Source organism: Ammospiza caudacuta, chromosome 5 (assembly GCF_027887145.1).
Source record: "Ammospiza caudacuta isolate bAmmCau1 chromosome 5, bAmmCau1.pri, whole genome shotgun sequence".
NCBI classification, from domain to species: Eukaryota; Metazoa; Chordata; class Aves; order Passeriformes; family Passerellidae; genus Ammospiza; species Ammospiza caudacuta.
The window spans coordinates 16,536,253-16,563,774 of record NC_080597.1 but is presented as its reverse complement, the minus strand read 5'-3'; the positions used below and the strand labels follow the sequence as shown (position 1 = coordinate 16,563,774).

General features: G+C 42.3%; 1 protein-coding gene across 1 annotated transcript; it reads left to right on the top strand.

Moving 5' to 3' along the window:
• The first annotated feature begins 1,093 nt into the window (after window positions 1-1,093).
• TTLL12 (tubulin tyrosine ligase like 12) lies at window positions 1,094-26,920 on the top strand. Its single transcript, XM_058805481.1, has 14 exons — window positions 1,094-1,222; window positions 8,036-8,211; window positions 10,191-10,389; window positions 11,571-11,730; window positions 12,312-12,442; window positions 15,168-15,244; window positions 19,251-19,367; window positions 19,495-19,689; window positions 21,206-21,317; window positions 22,228-22,379; window positions 22,452-22,533; window positions 22,973-23,041; window positions 24,506-24,644; window positions 26,473-26,920. Exons 1-14 carry the CDS (start codon window positions 1,103-1,105, stop codon window positions 26,622-26,624), a joined length of 1,881 nt encoding a protein of 626 aa, XP_058661464.1. The 5' UTR covers window positions 1,094-1,102; the 3' UTR covers window positions 26,625-26,920.
• The last annotated feature ends 602 nt before the right edge of the window (window positions 26,921-27,522 follow it).

Below are 27,522 nucleotides of genomic sequence, written 5' to 3'. Positions count from 1 at the left end.
TTACAGAGGACACCAGTCCAGCAACACTAGACAGGGCAGAGAGCAAAGAGGTATTTCTTCAACATGGCACATTCTCCACTGACAGTGGTCTGTGAAAGCGAAGCTTTCTTGACCAGCCACTAGATCAGATTTCTTGAACTTGACTATTTCCAGTGCTGTAGGACTCTCCTCCCAGCACAGTGCTGCACTGCCAGTGCAAGCAGCACCGAAGTTGAATTGATTTGAGGATGGGCTGGCAGGAAAAGGAATTTCCAGTCTGTGGAGCAGATAATGTGCAGAGGGAGCGGTGTGGGTGCTCCCAGCAGCAGCAGCAGCGGCACAGCAAAGCCCTGACCTGTGCTCTGAGCAGTGTCAGACACCTGGCTTTGCTCTTGGAGCTTTACAGCCGTACCTGAGGCAAGACCAAAGCTGCCAGTAATGTTTAAAAAGCCTCAGGTTAAACTGGTTTAGGCTATTCCCCACAAAATCTTGGAAGGAAGAGATTTTCTCAGAAATCTCTTCTAAACCATCCAATGAAAGAACTGAGAAGCCAGCACTCCGCTACAGGTGTTTGCAAAAAACACACTCCCTTTTGTACTGACAGATGTTTAAGTCAGGCTTACATGTTAAAAATTCCTTGTCAACGTTCAAAATAAAAAAGCTTTAATTCAATAAATGACTCACACTGTGTTTTTCCTGAGCATCACAACTCACACAAAGCAATTCCCACGGCTGTGGCCAGCAATCAGTGCCTGCCATGCCTCACATCCCACCCGGAGCCCACTTCAGGGGCTATGGCTGGGGCCTTCCAGAAGAGCCCCTAAAACACCGGGGAAACAAAAAACATCTTATGGCCAACACTGCACCACAAACACTGTGAATTTTATTAACGCTCAAGGGCAGAAGAAGAACAAAAGAGAAGCAGAACCCGCATCTGCTCGGCAGACTGAAGCCTCCTCCAGGCCCTTCTCCTCCAGGCTGTCTGAAATCATCCCGGCGCTCCCGGGGCCCACGGCTCCCACCGCGCTCCAGAGCCGAGCCCCGGCGGCTCCGGGAACGCCCCGAGCGCCGCTCCCGCCTCCCCGCCCGCCCTCGGCCCCGCCCGGCGCGTTCCGGCCCGGCCATGGCGGGAGAGGGCGAGGAGGATCTGGCGGCCTTCGTGGCCCTGCATGGGGCCGCGCTCCGCGCATCGCGGGTCCCCACGCAGTACTGGGAGAGCCTGAGCCGCAAACTGCGCGGAGAGGTGGGTGAGCGGCGCTGGGGCGGGTCCGCACGGGAGAGCCGCGGTGAGGGAGCAGCCCTGGAGGGGAGCCCCGGGCCGGGGGAGAGCGGCGCTGAGGGGGCGGCCCCGAGCCGGGGGAGAGCCGCGCTGAGAGAGCAGCCCCGGAGGGCAGCCCCGGGCCGGGGACAGCCGCGCTGAGGGGGCAGCCCCGAGATGGACAAGCTGCGGCCGTGGCAGTGGCCGTGGCCGTGGAGAGCCGTGCTGAGGGCAGCCCCTACAGCCCTGGGCGAAGAAGAGAGGAGAGTCCCGGTGTTGCTTAGCAGGGGACAGCGGGAAAGGCACGGTGCGGGTTGTGTTACCGAGACTGCAGCTCTGGGCTGTAAAAGACGTCAGGTGTATTGTACATATCTGATTTCGTCTTTTTGTTGTCGGCGTGAAGTTTGGAAGCGTTTGGATAGCCTCGTAACTAGCGATACAGTACTGGAGAGAGGTGATGAATCGAAAAAACCACAGCACTGTAGCAGCTTCAAAGAAAAAAATTATCTCTGTCCCAGGCAAATGCAGGATAGTGTCCTCAACCCTTCAGCTTTTTATGCTAAAGAGAGTTAAGAAAAAACAGCAACCGTAGTAGTGTTAGACTAAGGATGTGTTATATCTTAATCCATTATGGTTTGCATTGGCTTTTGCCTGATTTTTAATTTTTTTTTCCAGTTCAGTTCCACGCAGATCTGCCCTGCGGTCAGTCACTTACAACTGTGCAGAGCTCAGCCAGCTCATGTCATGTGTGCATGAGTTACCTGGCTTGGGCAGCGCTCTTCAGGTGAAGCTGGCCCCTGGCCCTGAGCTAAAGGGAGTGTGGAGGCACAGGCACACTGCAGGGTGGAGTATCCCTTTTCACCTTTGCAGCAACCATCTGCTTGCTTCCTGGAGCTTTGTAGTGAGAAAGGGAAGAGAAACAAAGACAAGAAAATGCGTGATTTTAAACAGATTGTAAAGACACGGGTTGTATTTAGACAGTTTTTTTCTGTTTGCACATCTGCAGCCCAGCCTCAGTGATGAGGAAAGCTGTCTTTGATTTGTGGTAGTAAAGGAACAAGGAGCTGAGGCAGGAAAGAGAGGTAAGCCAAAACCTTTTGTCTGGAGAATTGAGAGGTCTTGAGGGAGACTGGAGGAGCTGACCTGGAGAAGAAGATGTGAATGAGGTGAATTTCTAGTCCTGGGGAGAGAAAGAGATCTGAGAACTGGAGAAAGCAACTAGTGGTGGTTTGCTGGAAGGCAGGATAAGCAGTGAAGAAATGGCTGAGATGGGGTGAGAGGTTTGAGCTGGTAGTATAGAATGGTAGAGAAGGCGAGGGAACTGCAATTTAACACCCATGTACAGGTAAAGTAATTTCTAATTACCTGAGTGCTTCTTTTCCCCATCTCAGCTGCAAAGTAGGAACAGGAGAAAAGCATTGCAAGTCCTGATATGAGTGTTTATAGTCAGGAAAGGTCTGATTATGTTCCTGCTGCTTTCAGTCTGTTGTGTGGTAGTATTAATAACAGGAATATGTGTTTATTACAGAGAAGATTACTGAAAATCTATACTATCTCAAGCATATGCCCAGCCACAAACTCCTTGTGGAATTACACCCCCCTCAGGAAGTACTCATGCAAGGAACTTGGAGCAGGAATATTGTCACAGACATGTTCTATGAAAAATCCTTTCCTTAGGATATTTTCTCCTGGGAAGCTGAGAGGCCTGAGAAACAAAATGTAAACAATGGTTATCTGCTGCTGTGGAATGCAACAGGTGCACCTGTGATTGGTCTCATGTGGCTGTTTCTAATGAATGGCCAATCACAGTCCAGCTGTCTGGACTGTCTTGGTCAATCACGAGCCTTTGTTATCATTCTTTTTCTATTCTTAGCTAGCCTTCTGATGAAATCCTTTCTTGTATTCTTTTAGTATAGTTTTAGTATAATATATATAATAAAATAATAAATTAGGCCTTCTGAAACATGGAGTCAGATCCTCGTCTCTTCCCTCATCCTGGGAACACCACCCCAGAATATCTGCTGCTCTGCTTAGGTAGGAGGGTATGAGAAGGGATGTCCTGGAAGAGGATGGAATAGAAGGCAGTATAGAAAACCCAGAGTTGAGAGCTGTTATGTTTCCACATGCCAGTGTGAAGCTGGAGGTAGCAAACTGAACCTGTGCTGTGACCTAATGCAGGCCTGAGATTTGTGACCTGTGGCTGAGATCCTTGCTTGTTAGCAGCTTTGCTGGGAGGGTGTAACACTGAGAAGGTAGGACAATAGAGTGAGGAGAGATGTTTTTATGGAGGCTGGGATGAGGAAAGGCAGAAGGAAGAAAGCACATGCCCTAAGGCAGCAGACTGCTCCTGCTGCTTCATTTTACTGGCAGTAGTGGCTGAGCAGGCTCTTCTGTACTGAATGTCCCAGTGTGTGTGGAAAAAGAGACTTAATTATTTCAGTGAGCTTTGGGAGATAAAGCAGGCTGCTCAGAGTGCTTGTCTCTGCTGCTGCAGCTTCTGGTTTTTGCCCAGAAGGGCAGAAGGGTATGGAGAAAATTGGGGTGTCCAGGAAAAGTTACTATGAGGAGTTCTGTGGACTGGGATAACCTCTTGAGGAGGTAGAGACAGAGTAACAGGAGCTGACTTAGAACTGGACTATGCAGAATGGCTGGAGGAGCAGCAGTAAAGAAAGAAAAGGAGGAGAGGGGAAGGGGTGAAATGGTTTTGGGAATCCAGGTAATAAAGTATAACCTAGGGGACAAAACCCCAGGGCAGTGTAGAACATAGGATGAGTTTCCTTGTGACATGTGTTAAATGGGAGGAATTTTTCCTTTGCCCTAACCTGTTGCAAAGATTAAAACTTTCTAGCATAGAACTTGAAAAATTTGCATCTATTATAGAGATAAAAATATCTCTTGCATCAATACCTCTAGAACCCAGCCCAAGCAGCTGTTATTCAACACTGTCACACGTATTTCAACATAGAGAGTGAATGCACCCTCCCTCCACTGTGTACACCAAAGCCTGTGAGAAGTGGAGGGTTTGGTTGTTTTTGGTTTTTTTTTTAATTTACCTTGGGATCTGCTGGAGCAGGTTTCCTTCTGAGAGCATGATGTAATTGGATTGCTCATTCAAAACATGGTGTTACTGCTGGGTTGGTAAACCTGCCTTTAGTTATTAGTTTTGCATTTAACATTCAGCATCTGTTGGGAGGAAATTCTTTTTGTGTTTCTGGCAGAAACTTGAAAAATAATATGTATGCACATGTAATCATTCACTATAAGTGCTAAAATTGTGTTTCTAGTGTAGTGGATGTTTCTTATGCTCTTGGATAAGCTGTATAGTATGTTTATAAGCCTGGAAAATACAGTGCCTGCATCTAATTTATTCATAATATTTTCTTTTTCTATTCCAGCCATACACTAAGTTATTTTGCAGGCTTCTCTGTATTGCAGGGAGATTTTTGTAGCCCTCAGATGCTGCTGGCAAAAGACTGCTTAGAGTTTCATCCCAGTTAGAAATGGAGGCTCTTAATTAATTACCAGAAGGAATGCAGCATGATAATACTGGGAGATTTTATTTTCCAGAGCAGTGGAAGGCAGCCTGTTGCTCAGAGGTTCCCTGTGGCCTTTAAAGCAGTTTGCAGTGTGCCTTAAAGGAATTTGCTAGAGATGCCTGTGTGGTAATTGTCACGACATGTGCCTGCTTTGCTGTCGAGTTCTGTGGTTTGCTGGGCTTGGTTGGGTTGGAACTCTACCTGAACATGCAGAGGGAGGGATTTTTTGCCCAAACATGTTTTGCTTGCAAGCAGTTGTGCCACTGGAATGTGTTGGTGCTTTTTTGCTGTCTAGAAGTTAGTGGTTGCACTGGTGGAATACTTGATGTGAGCTCTCCCTGTTCTGCTTCAAGCCAGAGATTACTTTTCAGATTGGTGGTGTGATGTTATCCAGCTGGTTTTTGCTTAAGGAGCTTACTTAAGATTCCCTTAATGGAGCTGCTGTGTTAATAGGTTCAGTGTGACAGCCTGGCTCAGAGGGAGGGAGGAAGAGAGGACACACAAAACTGTCTGTGTACCCACACTGACAACGAGGTGCTTCTGCCAAACCCATCAGTGAACTGCTGAACTGCTTGTATTATCAACTAGGAGTTTAAAAAACAGCAAAACCCTCACAAAAAACCACTGATTAAGGTGGTCTTGAGCTGCTGCTGCTGCGAGAAGTGTGATTTGCTTTGGGTGAGGTGTACACATAGTTCACTTTTAGGTGGTTATAAATTCTCTAGAAGAAATTTTTCATTAAGCATAATTCTGTAAAGGTATTAAAATTGGGGATTTTTTGCTAAATGCAACTGCTACAGCCTCATGTATCTGATAATTTGTCAGAGGGAAAGACCAAACTTTGGCTTAGGGCGTTCGGAATCCCTTCATTTTTCAGTCTTGAGATGATATTAAATACAAAAAAATAAAAATATAAACGCAACAGCTTCCCCTTAGTGTTGTGGAGAAACTCGGGTGTATTCACTGCGGGTGTTTGGTAAACGGGTGGAGCCTGTCCTGAGAGGAGGCTAAAGCTGAGTCAGCCATGGCTGGCCTCCTGTCCCTCTCACAAACTCCTCAAGACAAAAGCCAAGTGTGGAAAACACACACAGGGCCACGATGCAGCACATGCCAAGTGGCTCCCACTTACACTTTCCATTTTCTGATGGCTCCCACTCACTTGTCTGTCGTTTCTCTGCTGGCTAAGGAGGTTGTTGAGGGTGGCCCTTGATCCAGGCAGGAGCACTGAAGTGTCACTTCAGGGAAGAGAGGAACGTGTTTGCTGGCACGCTGGTTTGCTGGCACGCTGCTTTTGCTGGGATTAGCATTTGTGCCCTAAACCTGACCAGGGAGCTCACCCAGCTGGGAGCCAATCTGACAAGAAGTAGTTATGAGCACAGGGCAGGGCTCTTCCTTTTGCTGGGACCTGCCTGCAGCTACATGAATTTCAATAACTACAAATTTTCAAGGCAACCATGCAGAGACTTTAAAAAGCATTGAAAGCTACTATTAGAACAGCAAGAGGTTTTGATACTGCTTACTACTGAGTAATGTTATCCTTTTCTAGCCACTGGAAAACTAGAAATAAATTGTAACTGCTATTTTGATACCTGCTGAAGTGAAAGAAACTGAGTTTCTGATTTTATTCTTTCTTAAATAGGTGCGGCTTTAATCTCTAGTAAGTTTGTTTGGAGAGTAATTTTCTTTACCCTAAAAAGATATATGTATTAACCAACATACTGTTAGCATCTCCTTAGCATTTAGCTAAGAAGCTGTGTGCTAAGAAGCTGTTAGCCAATAACAGCTAATAGCTGTTAGCTATTGTTAGCATCTGGAAGGCATCACTGCCCATGGCAGCAGGGATGGAACCAAGATGATCTTTTAAGGGCCCTTCTAACCCAAGACATTCTATGATTTTTTATCCAACATGGCCCCCTCTCCTTTGCTTTCACCATGCCAGAGGAAAATACCATCCCCTGTTCCTCAGAAGGGAATTTCAGATACTTCTCCCCTTGTTTCTGATCTGTGAACTGTGGCTTAAGATGAGAAATAGCTGTTGCTGTCCTGCTGACTTTCTCCCTGTAATGGTGGACACTCCCTCTTTGAGCAACTGTCTGCTTTTTCTAGGTGCCCTTTCTTCATAGTTGTGGAGTTGATTTCATCACCTTCCCGTTGAGGCTTAGCAAAAATATTTGTCCTGTAGAAACACTCACCTGAACAAATGAAAGCTTGTTGCTGCCACTGGCATTTTACAGCTAAGAAGTTGTCAATATATAGAAGTAATGATTTTCAATAATGTGGCATTGCAGGCTGTGTGTTGAACCATTGCAGGTTTGGAGTGTTGAACCAGTAACTTGAGAGCTCAGACTTTAGACCTTTCTCCTTCCCTGCTACTTTTTAGTCATATTAGATTGAGGCAAATCATCTGTCTGCCCATGCCTGGTTTATTAGGTAGTATGTGAGTGATTCTAGCAAAATAATTCCCTCTGAAAAATTTCAACAGTCTTTGGAGGCTTCACCTATTTTTGTCTTCCTAAAAGCATATGTTCATTTTGAAATTATGGCAGTTGTCAGCAGGGTCTTAGTTCTGCCAGATATGCAAGCCCACTGTTTGGGAAGGGAGCCCTGTGTGGTGACTGCCCTCATTTCTCTATGTTCTAGATGGAGTTGTTGCATCCAGAGTGGGCAAGAATGTAAACAAACCCCTTTCAGCACCTTAGTAGACATAAGTGTATGAAACTTAATTTTATATATAGCAGTATAAGGAATCTCCCAATTTACCTGGGGGTGAGTGAGCACTGATAGTTCCTTTAATAGGGAAAGAAGAGAGAGAGAAGCAGGCTGAGATTTTTTAACTGGTTCAGAACTCAATTGGGAAAAGCTCTTTTTCTTCAGGGACCTTAATGTACTTTAGTATGGTGGTGGGGCCTGGGTAACACTTGGTTTTGCAGGTCTTAAATTACTGATTTTAGCAAAGGTTGAGCAAGGGTATTCTGTTTTCAGCCTCTAAAATTCTTAATGAGATGTTAAACTGATAGACAGTCATTAGTAGACCTGCTGCTGCCAAAGAAACCAACAAAGCTTCCTGCCAGTATTGACTAAAGAAACTTTCCAAACAAACAGCTCTGTTAAAATGTGAAAGAATAAATACTGTTGTTCATTAATCTCTTAGGTTAAAAATGCCATCAGATTACAGGGAAGAAATGTCTGCAGGTGTCTCATTGTGCATATCAGAGTTCTATCTTATCCAGTTGCATGATATTTTCTGCACTTTCCATCTCAGATATTTGATGCTGGTGACTACTTTGGAATAATGCAAGTAGAAGAGGTGGATGACGAGGAAGAAGTTGATGAAGAAATGGAAGAAGAATTTAAAAAGAAACCAAATCCTGGAAATGAACCTTGTTTCAAAGTTATTGTAACAAATGAGAATGGACTTCAGGCCTCTAATCCCAATAGGTGAGTTGTGTTTTTGAAAATATTGTTCAGTCTTTGAGTAGTGTGAAACCCTAAAATAATAGTGACTTGCCTTGAGACTTGTTGGAACCTATTCAGAAATCCTCTTTTCCACCTCTGAGACATAGCTGCATGTTTGAGGAAAGATGCATGCTATGAAGCACCCCTTGCAAAGGGTACTGGGAGCACAAATATCTTAATGTGGTTCCTTTTTAAATCATGCAGGAAGATACTTAGAAGTTGCTTTTTAGTAAACTCAGGGAGAAAATAAGGAAAAGGCAACTTTGAAATTATTTCTGCAAAAATAAAGCATACCTTTGTATCTGCAAGACTGTGTGCCTGTGGAAAAAAAACTAAAGAAATACTTGTGATCTCCTCATGCCAAGAAGGTACTCACAGTAATGTTCTGTGGGCTTCCATTTCCTTCAGTTGGCTGAAGTATAATTCAAGAGTGGTCATGTGCATGTGTGTGGAATTTAATATATTAAATTACTGTTCTCTTGCTAACAATCAGCTTATCTGTCATGAGTGTAAGACTAGGAAGCATGTATAAGACTAATATAAAGTTGTGTAAGAAACAACTTTATATTATAGTACTGCTTTTTGTGTTCTTACTGGTTTCAGATATAGAACAGGGTATTTGTCATACATTAATAAAAAGCAGTGAGATGAAGTCATCTCTGCTGGAGATCTAAGTTCAGTTCTGCTCAGTTCTGTAAAACTTCTGTGAGACCATTCATACTTTTTAGATCTTTGGTAAACATGCAAAATCTAAAAAATTAAATTAAGCTTGATGAGTAAAACCAACAAAGATTCATAGGTATGTGCCTTTATACCCCTGCCTTAACCTTTCTAAATCTGAGAATACACTTGAATTATCAAATTCAGAACCAGCTCCTGTGATAATCTTGGGCTTCTTTGCAGCATTCAGGTGTTTGAATGTGGGAGCAGAACACTACCACACCTGTTTGCTAACATTTTGAAAGAGATTGACCTTAGCATTCTCTGGAGTCTTTAATTTTAAAATTAAGTGAGGTTTCATGTGTGTGTGGAATCTGGGATACAATAATTGTTCAACCATATTTGCCCTATGTGACAGCTAACATGTTTTTAGATTCCTGAAATGTAGGTGTTGTGGAGGGTATTTTATGTGTTGTGGGGATTTTGCTAGCAAGTAGAGTTGAGATTTTGCTCTGTAATTGTACAGTCAGGTGATATCACCAAAATGTGAAGAACCTTCTGTTTGAAAAACTGTGGTTTTTTCTAAAAGTCATGCAGCCTAAGCAAGGATTAAACTTGTCAAGGGAAACTGTGCCAGATACGTATGGTTTTATTTTAGGTTAGATTGTAATTTTTTTAAGCAATGCAATTTTTAAAAAAAATAATTTGGTGATACACCCTACCCCTACCCAAAGAAAAAAAAAAGACAAAACAAATAGAAACAATCAAAACTTATTGCTCATTTTCTTTTAATAGCACATACAGGCTTCTAATGATCAGACTTCTCCACCTGGCTTTACAGATGACAGTAGATATCACAAACCCTGTGGCTAACAAGGACCTCAAGTAATTTTTCAAAAGAGTGTATTGTTTTCCTGGTTAAGGCAAGAAAGTCAGGTTGTTGCAGTAGAGTTCCTAGTGATAAAAAGGGAAGGCATTTGTGTTCTTGGCTTTTAAAGGGAACAAGCTCATAAACTGAGTGCCTGTTCTTTATCTGCTCCTCATTTTCATGGAAATGCTCACTAATAAGTTTTCTCACCATAAGTTTGCTCACCATAAGCTCTCTAGAGCAAAACCAGAGTGTAAATTACTGCTGGAAAGTTGCTCCTGCAATGCCCCAGTGTGTGCTCAGGGAGCCGATTAGCTATCACACCATCTCCAGGGAAAGGCAGCATTTGTTCAGAGCATGTGTGTGTCTGTGTGAGTGTGAGCCCTGGGTGTAACCCCACCCGGGCTGTGGTGCCACCCCAACTCTCCTGCAGCGTGTTCCTCGTGGACCACGCCTGGACGTTCCGCGCGGAGCACGCGCGGCAGCAGCTGCGCCAGGTGCCCGGCCTGCTGCACAGGATGGCCAACCTCATGGGCATCGCCTTCCACGGAGAGATCCCCGACGAGGGCAGCATCCAGCACGTGCTGCAGGAGATGTGGAAGTACAGCCAGACCTACCAGCTCTCTCAAGGGGTAAGACTGTGCGGGATGCTAAAAATTTTGGGGTGGATATGTTCCAATACATAAATATTAGCAAAGATCCTTACAGGTGTTCTTTGTCATTGGAAGGAGAGCAGATGCTGCTTTTAGGGTGTGTGGGTAAGACCACACAAGGTCACCCTGCCCTCTGTAGTCCTTCAGCACTGTGCAAACGTGTCTTGAGCCTTCAAATGCCTCAAGTGCACACATGCCATTTTTGAGGGAATACAGCCCTTGGGGTGCAGGTGAAAACCCAATTGTACCGTTTGCATTGGAGCTCCAATGGTTTTTTGAGTCTTTTGAATTAAAAAGGAGGAAGATGAATTCTTTGGCCTCAGCCCTATGCAGAATGGGCAGGGCTAGCCCTGAGAAGTGAGAGCATGAGGAGACTGCCCCTATTAGCTCAGGGTCTTGAGACTGTTCTCTGGACTGGTCATCTTTATCATTTAAGCTCAAATTTAACTCACAGTAGAATCAGGTCTGAAATCCCTGAGAAGGGGATTCAGTGTGACTTTTTCCTTAAATGAAAGAGAAATCTGAACAGTATCTGAGTCTTTCTATCCTATCTCTTTGTTTCTCAATTTGTCATGAATAACTTGTGAGTGAAATGGCATTATCTGTGTTACTACTTGAAAAGTGATTTTCCAGAAGACAATTAATTCATCCCATAGCTGAACTTGTCTTCTGTTCACTTTTCTAGGAAATATCTCAAGTCTACTCTCTCTGCTCCATTTCTGCCTCCATAAAAAGGCCACATTAGTGCTACCAAGCAATTTAAAGTTTATTCTCTCATTCAGGATTTTTTCGTGATGAGTGTTGCAGGAAGGGGGCACTTTGACGATGCAGCCTCCACACTTGCAGCCAGCTGTTGTTGCAGGTGGCAGTGTTGCTCTCCTTCACACTTAAACTTCACACACTTTTTAGCTGATTGATTCTGAGAGAAACTGAAGGAAAACTAATCCTACCAAGCAGCCTTCTGCTGGTTTAGCTGTCTTAAGCAGCTGGTTTGGTTCAGGGAAAGTGGGTCTGGTAGGCAATAGCAGTAGCACAAGAAAGAGGAGGCTGAAGCAGGAATCTGAGAAGTGGTGTAGGAGTGCTGCCAGTGCCTCTGTCTCATGGAGCTTTCCCTGCAGTCCATGTGTGTCCAAGATGTCCCCCTCTGTTTATTCATGCAGACTGCAGAGGAGAAGGTTCCTGTCTGGTACATCATGGATGAATTTGGATCACGCATTCAGCATTCAGACCAGCCAAGTTTTGCAGCAGCACCTCTGTTTTATATGCCTCAACAAATTGCTTACACGATTCTCTGGCCTTTGAGAGACCTTGAAACTGGTGGTGAGTGTGTGTCTGAGGAGCTGGGGTTTTCTTTAAAGTTTGCAATAGAAAATGGGCCAGTTCTTACAAAATCATTGAACATTTCACAGTAGAACAAATGTTTCAAGACCAAAATGGCTGCATTCTTGTAACACTGTCAAATATAAAAGTTCTCTTTGTCTAATATTTCTGTATTTTAGGATACAGACCTTTTAGCAGTCCAAAAATGTTGCTATTGACAGAGAATTTAAATCTTGCATCACTACCTTAGTGAAACTGCAAATTCAGTCATCTGAGGGATTAAAAAAAAATCCCTTAAAATCTGTGTTTGTAGCTTTGAGTTGGAAAGTCAGGCTCTGAAAGTTGGGAAACACCAGGCCAATGATTTATTCCTGTAATCTTAATCAGGGGCCACCCTCTGCCTCCATCACATGAAGATAAACATCCTAAATAATACTTCTTTTATCATGTTTCATTAATTATCTCTAATTTTTCATTGAAATAACAAAAGTTGTGCTGGTATTGACTGTGCAGCTGTCATTTGAAGATTTTCAGTGGGAAATGAAAGGCAGTTCCTAAAGGTTCTCCTGGTTTTGGTGCAGATGAGGTCACTCGTGATTACGCTCATGGGGAGACGGATCGCCTGATCAGGAAGTGTGTTTTGTTACCCTGGCTGCCTGAAGTGTTGGATGTCAGCTCTTCCACTCCAGAGCCACCAGATGAGCATTACCAGGTATGATTTTAACAGGTTAATTCCATATCTTATCTCTTTTAAGAAGAGGCAGAGTCTAGAAAAGCATTGCAAGAATTCTAATTTTGCTTCTTTTTAAAGACTGATTCAAAGGACCCCCATTAAAATAAAAAAACAATTCAATGCACAGTGAGACAAGAAATGTCTTATACGTAATATTTAAGTATTTAAATACTGAGCAACATAAACAAGTTTTAATATTTTATTGCTGTATTGCATGGCTGTTTTTATAAGCACACTACAAGGTACTTCATATGAGGCATCCATCTTCCAGGTAGATGTTTGATACATTGCCTAATAGGCTTATTGATTGAATTTGTTATTGTAGCATTGCTGTTCAGTCTTGCATTACAGAAAGATTTGTTTTATTATTGTAAGATAAGTTTAATTTTTCAGACTGGATGCTGGGCTGTGTTGTGGTTTAGAACTAATAAATATTGGAGCAGAAACATTTTTAAGTTGATGGCACTCTTCTAAAGTACTGATTCAGTTTGTTTCCTTTCTAATAAACGTTTGGGATGTTTTAAGGATGTGAAATGAATGTTTGGAATCTCCTTGTCATGAACAGCGTCTACATAAGATTGACTTATTAGAAAAATGAGGAAACTGATACCTATGAGGATGCTACTGGCTACTAATAGCATTCAAAATACAGCTTCTAAACCCCAACCCTGTGTTTCTTTATGGTGGATGAGAGGCAGAAAATGCTCTATCCATCTTGTTATTAACAATATCTAGTCAGAAGTGAAGTTAACCTGCTTCTGCTAGGTAAAGTTGTGCACTCATAATAGCTGGGCTGTCTTGTAACCTAAGGCAGATGGATTGGTTGTGATTTTGCATTTTTGGAAGAGCTGTACTTTGCAGTAACAGAGGAACAGCAATGCACCCAGAGTTTGTCTTATATGTATTCTGTTGGCAAAAGAGCCTTGGTCTCAGAAAAGGCAACTTTTGCATGTTTTAATTCTGTTTTGGTATGATCGGGTCAAGTTAAGGAGCTGTGTGGCAAACAAGTCCAGAATCCTCCTTTACCACTCTACCTTAAAAACATCTTTTCAAGGTAGCTTTCTTTTTAAACTGCCTCTGCCACTCAGCTGTTGAGGGGAGATGAGAGCTCTACTGATGCTAGAACCAACCAACAGAGCTTTCATTTACTGCTAGACATTCTAGAGTGAAAGAAAGTCTCAGCTAGTGACAAACCAGTGAGGAGTGGCTCAGGGCATGCCACATCCCTAGACACCAAAGGTGACACAGCTAGAAAGAGATAGAGCTAGATACAGCTAGAAAGGTGATACAGCTAGAAAGAGATACCATGTTGCTGACAGTTCTCATTATATGTAAAATAATCCCAGTTGCTGTGACAACTCAGCAACATTTTGGCTTAACTTTTTGATACCTATTTTTTATTCTGTTATCCAATTCGGGTTTCCAACACGGACCACAAAGGCTGTAACTAACTTAGATGATGCTGTGGGTGATGATGGGGCACTGATTGCAGAAGCAAGTGTCAGGGGAGGCAGCTTCTAATGGAATGTCTGGGATGGAGGAAGTATCTCATGGGACTAGGGAGATTTCAACAGCTCCCTGGGTTTGAGCTGCAAAAAACACAGTAATGCATCCTCTGGTACTGTTCTGAGAGTTGTAATCTTCTCACCTTAAAAGTACAGGCTCCTTTCTTTTTCTGGAGTGACTGCAACCATTATTTTTTATTTGTTCCTGCCCAGTCTGGATATTTCATGTAGAGCAGTGAATCCATGTTACTGCTTCTGTGTCAGGGGTTTAGTCATCATCTTTTGAACTGCTATTTTTATGAAGCTGTTAGAGCTAAACTACCTTTCATATTTCTATCTCAGAATAGATAATTTTAGGTAATCTCTCACCAGTTTTCAGAAGGTGGTGTCTAAGATCTTTGATTACCATTGTGGTTTTGTTTGTCTTTCCACTTATGCAGGATTTTATTGCTATACCAACCTTAAAGGTAAAGAAGTGCATATGTGGCTGGACAGACACCTCACTGCAATTTATGACAGTCTGGATCAGCTGGAATTCAAAGAGCTGTTGCACAGCAGCAGCTGCTTTTCTTTCTCAAGATGTACTTCTCCTGTCCCAGAGTTTCTGAGAGCTGCTTCCTTTTGCAGAGCATCAGCAGGGATGCAGAAGTGTATTTCCTTTTAGCAGTCAGAGGGGGGCTGTACAGGATGGAGAGAGACATTGTAGGCATGGCTACTGCTGAGGACTGCAAAAAACGTTTTGCTCATTTTCACAGGAGCAGAATTGGCTTCCAACATCCTATAATTTTTTTAGTCATCTGTAACAAAGTATCACAACTAAATGGTCAGTCTTCCATTTTGTTGGAAATACAACAACTTTGTCTTCTATGGCATATGGTTGGCTGTGATTTGAGGAATTTTTTTTTCATGTTTAGGAGACAAGAATTTCTCAGGGTCATTCAGCAGTGTTGGTGTGCTCTGGTCTTGAAGCCTTATTTCTTACTCCTTTTTTGAAGCCTTATTTCTTACTCCTTTTTACTGTTAGGATTTCCTTCTGCCTCTGTTCTTGTACTGATTTTTTTTCTGATCAACATAGTACACAACATAATGGAATTGTAACTTTGCTGAAATTCACTTGCACCAAAGAGAATGGAGTAAGACGTTCAATGGACTCTTTCATTCTGCCTGGAATTAACTTTTTGTGGTTTTCTGTTTTCTAGGCAATTTTAGCAGAAAACAAAGAAAAACTTCCTGTAGCGATCAATCCACCAGTTTATGCCAAAGACAAAGTTTTCAAGTACGTATCCACAAACAAAATGTTTTCTTACCACCATTATGTGCAGTAATTGCAGTGTTTCAGGCTGAACAGCCTTTTCCATCTTTGAACTGAGGCAAGTTAACGGTGGGTTTATATGGAGCCACTTGCCTAAAATTCTGACTTACTAGTTACTGCTCTTGGATTTATTCTTTAAAGTGAACGAATTGTCACTTACATAATTTCTAAAAAATAAATTTAGTTTGGTTTTTTGTTTCTTTTTTTTAGTAAGTGCCACCTTCTGGTGAAAGAAAAGTTGCATCATGTTTTAACACTAAGTTACACAGTGTTGTTTTCTCTAAGAATGATTTAAGGTGTAGAAGAGGCACTAAAGACTTGTCTTCTGCATTATAGCATGTATGTCCACAGGGGTTGCTCTGTGAATATATAGTAGACTATTCCCCTTGTTCAGATGGCATTACCAAACAAGAATCCTATAAAAACCTGGCATGTTTTAAATTGGGCATGTGCTTACTACAAAAATGAGCTGTATGCTGTCAAACCATCTCAGAAGAAAGCTGGAAGAACATTGCAAAGATAAGGGATTTTTTTGAGCAAAAACAGTGGTGCTGCATGGCCAGGCTGCCTTGTTACTGGTTTTATTCCAGAACAACCATTGCTTAGCATGTGCTGTGAGTTGCTCTCTGGGGTGTTTGTGGTCTGACACTGGGATCACAGTTCTTGCTTGAAACCTTTTGCTTAAATGCTAAAGTTGCACCAAAATGTATTTGGTAGGTGTACTTACACACCAGCTTCTTGTGTTGATTTGTTACTCCCTAGATGAAGTTTACTTGAGGAGAACTACTGAGAATCAGAAGTCACTTCTTGTGGAGAGGCCAGTGGTAGTCAAGGTTTCATTTGTAGTTGAAATCTCTGGTTACATGACTGTGAGGATAAGCAAAAGCTGATACTTTTCATCTGATGTACTCAGATACAGGAGTCAAAGGCAGATGCATTCTGATAGAGGCAGAAAGCAATACTTAGGGTGTTGGGAAACACATATTTATCACTGCTTACCTCTTTAGTTTGTATCTTACATTTCAAATGAATGGCACTCACATTAGGCAGGGAAGGAGCAGGAAGCACATGAAATTATTCCTGCTTTTCCTCTAAGAAATTTAATCCACACCCAGTCAATGTACTCTTAAGGGCTTCCCTCCCTTTTCTTTTATCTTGTTCATATCTGGACAGGAGTCTGTAAGGTCTCTCTGAGCTCTGAATTTTGTGTACTAATGTTCCTCCACAGGTAGAGCAGCATCTCAGAGTCCAGATGACTGAGTGGGAGCTGCAGCCTTCCAGTGCTCTTGGCTTTCCCTAAAGGTTTTAGGGCTGTCACCCTGGGCAGACAGATGGGAACATGTGGAGCTGGCTAGATGGGTGTAGCCTGTTAATAATGTTTGTGCTCTCCTGTGTGGATTGCTGCTGTTTTAGGGGATTCAGAAGAAATTTAGGCTGCAAAGTTTAGAACCTGGAACAAACTCTTAGCATCTTGTATCCAAGCAGAGTTAAGACAGAGAGTGGAAGATCAAATAAATGTTTAACCTGAGCTCTAAAAAGCAGGGGAGTGAGTACAAGTAGTTTGATACAGCAAATTTATAGGTTTAATTAGGGCTTGTAGCATAGTAACTGCTGCCCTAGGGAGATCGTTCTATCCAGCTGTGCTGATTGCTGAATGGAAAAAAAGAATCTAAGAACTAAATGCTTCAAAGACAGATTTATTAGGGAAAGTCTTTCCAGTTGGTGTTGGGCTTGATCATCTCTGTTTCTTTTGATCTTCTCTTTCATGTTTCTTTTCAGCTACATCAGTTACTGTTTTAAAACGTCCAAAGAGCTGTTATGAGGCAACTCTTTGTTTTGGTTGGTCTTGTCAGCTCTGTGCTGTGGGAGTTGATTCTCATAACTGCTTCGTAGTTTTAGATATTTAAAGTTTCAAGTTAAGTAAAATCTAAACATATTTATCTTACTTGTATAATTTCACTGAATGTCATCTTTAATCCCAGAGTTCATAGCATCCCTACCAGGACTTCAGTGAGACCAGGGGAAAAAACTTCAGGGGAAAAGACCCATCATTTGGGAGGCATGGTTAGCTGGCTTCATTAGTTCAGTGTGCCACTGATACTGGACTGAAAGGTCCAGAATAGCTTGGCTGATAACGCAGGATTGCAGTTGAGGTGTCCTGCCCTCTGCCAAAGCCACAGTGGGACTTGGTGCATTCCTTACCTGTCTGTATCTTTTTGTGGCATTACCAGTGTATTACCTTAGAACAAATGAAGTGGCTTTATTGCCTCTCTAATCTTAACCTCCCTCATCTTATTGCAATGATGTTCTTGCACTTAAAGCTAAATTGAGCTCCCCTATTTCTTTTGTGCTGCATTTTAAGCAAGTCTTCAAATATGTAATCCTGAGTGCTCTGGGACAGGATGGTGACTTGTAGGGTGTGTTTGTAAAGAACCAGTTTGGCATTTTCTGAACAACTTCAATTTTAGTACTTCTTGTGCTGCATGTGTTCTTTCTTGCCTATTTGTGTGTAGATTTTGGGTGCTTCAGGACTTTTTTACAGCATTTTATCATTGGCCTTATATCTTTAGGTCACCACTTTGATTTCCTCTTGCTCCAGCAAGGACTAACAGCTGCTCCAAACCAGTGGATGTTAGGGGAGCTTGTGGGTTTGGCAGCACTTGTAGTGGATCCAGTACATTTGGTATTACACTTTCCCCTTGTGTGCAGACTTACAAGGAGAAGCCAAGAAGCCACAAATTGCAGGAAGAAGTGCTACTGGGACTCTGTGGAAATACTAATTTTGTTCTCTTGCAACAGTGAGGAAGGACTGGTGGCTTCTTTCAACAGGCTGATTCCCTTCATCCAGAGTGAAGTCAGCTCTCTCAGTTACAGGCTTCAGCACAAATAGTATAAATATTGTAATATCTCACACATGGAGCTATGCAAAGCACCTTACATACTTTGCTTTTTAAAGAATTTATTTCCCCCTGTGACTGGGCTATTTCTGCAGTTCATCTTTTTAGAGAAGTTAGAGAAGTGTCTCTCAGGGGAATATATTTTCCAGTTGGTTAGTAGTGGAGGAGGAGAGGAAAGTTCTACAACTGATAAGAATCGATCTGGAGAGAAGGAAGAATAGAGTAGTTTCTCATGGAAAAAATTAGTGTCTTTTTATTCTGTTCAAATGTTTCCTTACCATGAGAATGATATAAAAAACAGTCTTGCCTTTTGAGTTAACATGCTGAATTCTGAATTAAGTGGCCTCAATTAAAGCTATAAAGTCATCAAAATAACCATTATTTCTATCTGCTTATTTTAGCATCCAAGTCACTGGTTTTATTTGAGAGGGAAGTTTCCTAAGCTACACAACAATTTACCTCATTCTTAGTTACATTCTGAAATGTATGTGAGGTTTGGGTTGGTGTTTTGTATGATTTTAAATGAGGTTGAGAGGGAATTTGTATCAAGCTTTTCAAAGTTTTCTGTATTCCCAGCATATACCTAATGTACCTACTTTCATATGTTTGGGTTATTTTGAGTTCTGAACAAACAAAAATAATCTTCTGCAGCTACAGAATTTAGCTGACAAGATTTCCTATGACTTTCTTTCATGTGGGTGACAGCAAGTTGATTTTTAGAGCTCTTTCAGGAGTGAAGGCATTCACAAGGCCACTCTTATTTCTGGATATTTCATGTAGAACAGTGAATTCATGTTACTGCTTCTGTGTCAGGGGTTTAGTCATCATCTTCTGAACTGTTATTTTTATGAAGCTGTCATCTCTATCTCAAAATAGATAATTTTTAGGTAATCTCTCACAAGTTTTTTATCTATCCCACTTCAATTTATGTTGTTTGTGTGAATCAAGAAGAGATAGTCACAGAGAGTGTATACAGGAAAAGCATAAAAGTTTTTTTTCTATTCAAGCATTAGTTGATCAGTTTCAGGAACTAAACTGACATTTTTCTTCTTTTGTGTGCTTCTTTCTTCTAGGGTTTTCACAGACATTCCTCAAGTTCTCAACAGCCTGACACATCCCCGTTTTGTATTCACAGACAACGAGGGAGAGGCAGACATCCTCTACAACTTCTCACACTTCAAAGACTATAGGTTAATTAATTATAGGATTCATTATTCCCCTGATAATACTTCTTTTTAAATTTCTTTGCTGTAAAAACTGTGTTCCCAAAGGCCTCCCCAGCGTTCCCCCTTCACCAAGCACTTGTTTGCGTTGTAGGAAGCTGAGTGAGGAGAGGCCTGAGGTAATGGTGAATCAGTTCCCATGTGAGAACCTCCTGACTGTCAAAGACTGCCTGGCATCCATTGCCAGACGAGCTGGAGGACCAGATGGGCCCAGGTGGTTGCCTCGGACTTTTAACCTCGAGACAGAATTGCCTCAGTTCATCAGCTGCTTCCAGCAACGTGACAGAAGGTGACTTGTGTTTCCTTTTCCCCAGGTTTTGTCTTGTCTTGATCTCACTTTCCTCAAAGAACAGGAGCCCACATTTTGGTCTTGGCAGCTGTTGCACTACCATGATTTAGCTCTTGCTGCATTTATATTCAAGTGAATTTTACCTCAAAAGTGGAGACTTTTTAGGTTTTTATTTTAGGTAAAAGTAATTCAGCAATGCAGTTTGAAATGCAGAAACTTTGCTGTGATTTGAATACATAGTTGAAGTCCTTGGCTCTTTTCCTAGTCAGGATCTTGCCTCTTGTGTTTAACAGATATACAGAACCTCAAAATGTGTTTGCCACAAATGTGGGATTTTATTTCAAGGGAACAGTAGCAGTTGTTCTTGCACTTAAGCCAGAATGGAAAATGTTTAAAGTACTTGGGTTCTGTAAGGTTATGAAAGTAAAATTAGTGTTAGACTGGAGCAGTTGTGGAGCTTTAGGGTTTTAAATCCACACTTCTGCTGGTGCAGCTCCCTTGGGTGGAAATTATGGTTTCTCTTCTTGTGAGAGAGAAAGAGAGCATTAGCTACTGCTCTGTCTGGCATGGAGTACTGTGGTTGAAAGGTTGCTGCTTTGGTGATGCCTGTTTTATGGTGACACCTGCCAGGTGTTTCATTTGGCCATTATTTGCTACACATAATGTCTTATGGACTGGCACTGACCAGGAGAGAGCACATCTGCCACGTGTCCCTTTGGTTTAATTCCTTTTCAGCATCAAGGACGGACCATGCATGCAGTGTGTATGTAAGCTTAGTGGGAAGGAGGTGGTAGGGATTTTCAAACAAACAAAACAGAAGTTAAATGCTATCTTTAGCTCACTTTATGATACTTTAATAGTTTGAGGAAAGGACATCAAGCATCACCCTGTCCTGACTTGAAAAGATAGGTGGAAAGACCAGCATATTGCTGGATTTTCTCAAGCATATCTCAGAATGTTGCCCCAGGAGGTGTCTGGAGGCTAGAAAGTGAGACAATGGTGGTGTGGTTTTATTTTCCTGTAGTGTGAGCTGCTGATCATCTGTGTGGTTTTTTCCCAAAGCAATGAGTTCTGGTGTCATTTAATGTAAATGATTTTGAGGTGTCAGTAGGGACCAACTTGGAAAATTGCACACTACCCTGCCAGAGTGTTCTCAGGCTCCTGGCAGAACAATTCCACACTGTGACTTGCTTGTGCATGTTCATGGTGATGCTGTTGATGGGTTGTTTTCCCCTTTTGATGGAGTCAGATGCAGTAGAAGGAAATAAACAGTGAGACAGAGTTAAGCCCTAACTAAAAAAAAAAAAAAATTGTAAAAGGTACCACTGCCTTTTCTCTCCCTTATTCCTAAGACCTACTCCTCCCAGCTGTCAGCAGGAGTCTTAATTCTTGCAGTGTAGCCCACAGCTTTCTAAAGTATTTTTTCAGGAGAAGACATGTATCCAGCCAAATGGATATTTAGCCGGATGAATGAGGTGGATACTTACAGGTATTGCTCTCTCACTTTCTCTCCCAGAGGAGAAGATAATCACTGGATATGCAAACCATGGAACCTGGCCAGAAGCCTGGATACCCACATCACCAACAACCTGAACAGTATCATCAGGCACAGGGAAAGCAGCCCAAAGGTGAGAGGGCATGGTTTTGAATGGGATTTAAAAAGCAGAGCTGAAAAAACTGCTTCATAGAACGAGGTCTGAAAATACAAAGGAAATTTATTCTTCAAAATACATATGCTGGCCATAAGCATACAGTTCAGAGTAAATTCAGTGGCAAATTGGTAAACTCCAGTTGTTGCAGAGATAAACTCAGAGCCTGATGTTGCCTTATGGAAAGACTAAAACTTGCCCTGGCTGTAGTTAGCATTGCTCATCAATTTGGGAACATGATTGCTTCTGTCCCCTGGTTGGTGTTATTGCTCAGTGGCACAAAGGGCCACCCTTGCCAACAGGAGATGAATTATGGAGCTTTTTACAGGGAGCCTGTGACATCCACCTGTACATCACTGTGTGTGAGCTCTGGAGCTCGCTTCAGAACCATTTTTTGGTGACATGTGGACTGCATGTGTTTTCTGGGGTACAGAAATGCACACAGAATTGCTTCACAATTGTTGCAAAACAGCAAAGTCACCAGTTTTACCAATGAGAACATCCTAGCCTCCATGTTTCCACACCCTGTAGTCAGAGTGTGAACAAAAACAACCTTGTCTATTTGTGCACCTTTCTGAGGAAAAGCTGAAATGCAGCCAGGGCTGCCCTAAGTCACTGAGGTGCAGTGACACTTGCATTTCACCTGAGCTGTCCCTGTGCTGTGCTGCAGGTGTGTGACACTTGCATTTCACCTGAGCTGTCCCTGTGCTGCAGGTGTGTGACACTTGCATTTCACCTGAGCTGTCCCTATGCTGCAGGTGTGTGACACTCGCATTTCACCTGAGCTGTCCCTATGCTGCAGGTGTGTGACACTTGCATTTCACCTGAGCTGTCCCTGTGCTGCAGGTGTGTGACACTAGCATTTCACCTGAGCTGTGCTGTGCTGCAGGTGGTGTGCAAGTACATCGAGGAGCCGGTGCTGTTTGAGCGCGAGGACGTGGGGCAGGTGAAGTTCGACGTGCGCTACGTGGTGCTGCTGCGCTCGGTGCAGCCGCTGCGGCTCTACAGCTACGACGTGTTCTGGCTGCGCTTCTCCAACAGGTGCTGCCCTCCCCTCGCAGGCTGCACTGCTGACACAGAGCCCTTAAACTGAGGAGTTGTTCTGTTCCTTAGGGTGTTCTCGCTTGATGACTTGGATGACTACGAGAAGCATTTCACCGTCATGAATTACGCTCCTGGTGCGACGTTGAAACAGGTGAGCAAACTGCCCAAAACACTCCCTCACCTTTCTGTTGGTAGAAAATCTTCTGGTGTTTGCTGTTAGCAAATAGTCTGTTTCACATCCACTTCAACAGGGTGTTCAAAATACCTAAAGTCCTAAGCAAATACTTTCCTAGACTCTTTCCCCTCTTTGCCCCAGTCACCTGTGGTTATCTAAAGTAATACAAACCTATGTTCTGAATGGAATCCACATTGAGAGAGACAATAAAAGAACTATAAAAAACAACACCTTGTCATTGTCAAAGCCTTAGTGTGATCTTTTACAAGAAATCCTGGAACAAGGAAGGTATTCGGGAGCTGTCTTAATTCCCTAGTTCTCTACTTGCATTTGTATGAATAGCAAATATATTTGATGCTCTGTTCTCTAGTCATTCCTGACCAAGTCAGCCTTTGATGTTACTGAACTGTTTTAGGTGCACTGTGAAGACTTTATTCCTCTGTTTGAAAAACAATATCCTGAATATCCTTGGACAACAGTACAAGTAAGTCAGCAACTCATCTTTCTCATGTAAATGTTCATTATGTGGTTTGAGTTTTTTATACTCGGCAAACCAGCATTTCCAGAAGTCTTGGGTTGTTAGGATTTTTTTTCTTAGAAGACATATTTCATGTGTGTCACAAAGGAGATCATATGTTAATCTTTACTTCAAACTGTGTAATTTGCCCTCAAATACTTGATTGTTAGAGGATTGTATTTTTAATTTGAAAATTTTACTTCATGATCACACTGTGATAATTCTTTATGTTGGACGTAGCAATACAGCCAGTCCTGACTACTCTCAAGCAGAGTTTTCTGCTGCTGCCCCAGCTTCTCTGTGTTAGAAGCCTTGCCAGGGCCCTGTCCCTGCTCCTTGCACAGATGACTTTTCACAAGAGCACAGATGGCTCTCTCATACCACGGCATCTCTTTACTGTAAAAAGGAAGCTCCAAATACTACAGTTCCATAAAACATGCAGGAAGGCACATGAGGGCCCTCTCATTGATTTTCATTTTTCCTGTGATTTGTGCTTGAAAGAAAAAGCTGAATGTGAAGAGCTACTTCAGAAACATGCACAAAACGGAATTCTTTCATTCTTCCATATTTATTAGGAGCTGGAAGAAACAGAGTGAATGATAGCTGAGCCTTTATATGTGCATATTCATTCAAAAGTGCATAAATTTCCAACTGTGACTTGATTTCCTAGATTAATTCACATTTGTTTTAACTAGATCCTTGTATACTCAGACTATGACAGGGTTTAAAATAGTCTGAAAGAGACTACAAGGGGTGAAAAAAGAGATGTAAAAATACACCCTGTAGGTTACTCAAAGTAGTACAGTGTACAGAAAATAGAGGGAATGATTCACTGCAGCATAAATTCAATGCTAAAACTCACATCTGTGTTCTTCCTGGTTTATTTCGTTTCCAGATTGGATATCTGACTGTTTTTCAAAATACCTATGTAATACATTCTTCAAATTTCTATGTCCCCCCCACCTTTCTTAGGGGTATAAATGGGTAGAAGATTTTTCATTGCAGAACAGAACAAAACAAAGCAAGACTACAACTGAATGGGCAGGAAAAAAAGCAGGAATTTCACAATTGTACTGCTGGTCTTCACAGAACTCTCCTAGGTTTTCTTTTTCCCCTCCTCTACACATAAGTGCAATACTTGGCGTAATGCCTGAGAAGGGGGTTAATTCTAATGTTAAATGCACTATTTTTAGGATTTCCATAGTATTTGTTGGCTCTCCAGAAAAGTCCATGGATGTTGCCTGGTGCTTTCTTTGTGTTGGCATTAGGTCTAAATGCACATTTGGAAGCCAGTACTGTGCAGATTTTCACCTGTTGTGTAGTGCAATTGATACAAACCCTTTCAAACACTGCATGAAGTGATTAGAAACATGTGTTGGTTTTATGGAAGCTCACTGCTCATTCAGAATTCACTGCTTTTTCTGTTATTAGGCAAGTATTTTTAAGGCATTTGCTGAATTGTTCCAAGTTGCTACATCTAAGCCTGCCCCTCTTGGCATCTGCGATTATCCATCTTCAAGAGCAATATATGCCATTGACTTGATGCTTAAGTGGGACACCAGCAGAGATGGTGAGAAGCTCTTTATTTGAGTGTTGAATTATGTTTGTGGACCTTTTCAGAAGTCTGTTCTCTGTGCCTCCCACTGACACCTGAATTTGCAAATTTGTGGGGAAAGCATCTGCCATGCTGCTTAACAGGAGTGATGCAGCTGCCAGCTGCTGGGCTGCATCCTTGTTTCCCTGCTGCTGTTGTTCTCTGTTTGGAGAAAAACAGAGCAAAACAACAGGGGGGTGGGGGAGGGGACCAAAAGAATTCAATCAAACCACCACACACACAAAAACCCCAAACAAATGTCTGAAATACCCAACTCTCTATGAAATTCTTGGAGACATCTAATTGCCTGTGGCTTCCAAGCTTGGAGCAGTGTTCGGTGCACAGTGACTTACTGTGACAGGGAAGGGACCACATTCACCATTTCAGTGCTGTTGATGTCCTCAGGGCTGACATTCAGCTGTTACCAGTCTCTGCAAGAGCACATGAGTGAGGCTGCTTCATGTTAGTGCCACAGCACGGCTGCCTACCTGAAGCCTTTCTTCCAGGCAGCTGTGGAGGATGGAGGACTGGTTGCAAAGTCTGCCAGACAGAATAGTCTATTGTCTCACTAGGAGGCTCAGAAATGTTCTGTAAATGTCCCTGACTCAGACATGTGTTCCTTGTAGAAGTAAAAAAGTAGCAGAGGCACCAAGACGAAGAGAACTGCCAGGGAGTATTGAAAAGAGCTGAGCAGACTCTCTTTGTGTGGTACTGGGTTCTCTGGGACACAGGAGAAGTTGCTTGCCTGTGCCCATTTGCCTGCAGAGCAATTAGATGTTGTGTGTTGGGTGAGTGCCCCATGGCCGCTGCTGCAGGGACTGATGCTGTGAAGATTGAGTTGCTTCATGTAGGGACATGATTGAGAAACAGGAGATATAAAATGGAGCCTTTGCTGCTGAGATGAGGTGGAGCAAGGGTTGAATGTGCTTTGCTATGTCCATACTGGATCCTGTTTCACCTGTCCCAGAGGTGTCCTGAATGGGATGAGCAGAGCAGCTCACAAACGTTACTGGATTGAGGACAACTACTGCAGTAAAAGAACCAGCCTCACATTACATGCCTGGCTGAACATGAGCTGCACAGGTCCCTGGCCTTTAGAAAGTGAGGGGTGGTGCCGGTGGCAACACTGTAAAGCTGTGGGCAGCCTGTGGACAAAGAGATTTGTTGCTCCTGTGCAAAGCACAGTAGGATTCACTTATCCATCAGAAGGATTCACTTATCCATTCCCTAACTTAACAATCTCAACACCAGACGTTAAACAAAATCCTTTGGTTTTCTCTGCACAGAATGCATTTGATTCAGAACTGATGAAGTTTTAAAAGAAAATTAAATTTCCTGACTTCCTTTAGGAGTGGTATGAAGTGGCAGATGGGGGTGGCTGCAGTTAAAGGAACAGGACTGCTAAATATCTAGGAGGTTTAAAGAAAGCAAGGTTTGTACTGAAATGTGAAAGGAGAAGCAAAGTTTTCTTGAAGATGTTTGAGACTGACAAGCAAAACAGCTGATTCAGGGAGATCATATTGAATGGCTGCAAATTTTCATTCCAGAGGAGGCATTGAATTAGCACAGTAGTTCCAGAATCTGTTGGATAATTGTCCTCTGGATAATGATGGTAGAACATACTTCTGTCCCTCCAATAAAAAACAACCCACTGAAACAAAAACACCCTGCTGGCTTGGCAGTTTGAGTCACAAAAGATGCTTTTTCCAATAATTTTCTATAATTTCTGGATTAAAGAAAAATAGTGATTTGGGATCTCTGTAGAGTTTGTATTAAGCAGCAATGTTTGTGTTTGCCTTGACAGGGAAAAGAATTATGCAGCCTCAGATCTTGGAGGTGAACTTTAATCCTGACTGTGACAGAGCCTGCAAATACCACCCTACCTTTTTTAATGATGTCTTCAGCACCTTATTTCTGGATGAAACAGACAACTGCCATGTGACACGCATTGTCTAACCACAGGAGATTTGACTCCATCAATTTCCTTGTCAGATATGCTTAACAGCAGGATTTATATTTCAGTTCTATGAGCTGCTGATGCAACTGTTTTTCTGTACTGATCACCAGGGGAAAAAAATTATCTCAGAAGAATATGCCATAAACTGTATTGATAATCCCTTTGTCTGCATTGTCCTCGTCTTGCTTTTGTTCTTTCTGTAAAACATAGCTCTGTGTTGACAAAGTGTCTTGTTTATTGAATATTGGAGACTTCAGAGTAGGATTTGTTTTTCAGGTAGCCTGATTGCTTGCTTGCTGGGAAACATTGCACAAGTTCTTTGTGTCAACATTAAAACTATAATTTACTGAATCACGTTGGGGTTTGTATATCCCTTTCTTATCTACCCCTCCTATACAAAGATCTAAAACATTCTGGTGGGTGGGAAATCATAATAATAATAAATAGGGTATTTCAGTGCAGTGAACTATGGGGTTAATGGGACTAAAGATTTTATGGATCATCCCATTTTCCTTATTTAAAAAGAGAGAAAACAACCCCACAGCATTTAGGAAGTTTGTTCTGATGGCAGTAATCCTTAGCCTGCCCCTTAAAGAAACCAGATTTTTGAGGATGTGAGCAGGAGGCAATGTCTGGAGCAGCACAGGAATGCAGAAACGTAAAAGAATTAAAGGAATTTTGAAAACTGCTAGAAGCCCAAACAGTCTTGGGACTTTGAAGTTTAGGGCATAAGAGAGAGGCATTTGGCAGTGGGTTGCCCATTTGAAATGAATCATTCCTACTCTTTCCTCAAATCAGGGTCACTTGGCTGAAATTTAGCTATTATATGTGCAAGCTGCAAAAAAATTCTGCTGCCTGCCATGACATATATTGTATGAGTAGTAATTACTTAAGCTA

Coding starts and splice junctions, on each gene's coding strand:
- TTLL12 (XM_058805481.1), top strand. CDS start 1,103: ATGGCGGGAGAGGGCGAGGAGGATCTGGCGGCCTTCGTGGCCCTGCAT. Junction 22,380..22,451: donor TGGCTGCGCTTCTCCAACAG/GTGCTGCCCTCC, acceptor TCTGTTCCTTAG/GGTGTTCTCGCTTGATGACT. Junction 22,534..22,972: donor CTGGTGCGACGTTGAAACAG/GTGAGCAAACTG, acceptor GAACTGTTTTAG/GTGCACTGTGAAGACTTTAT.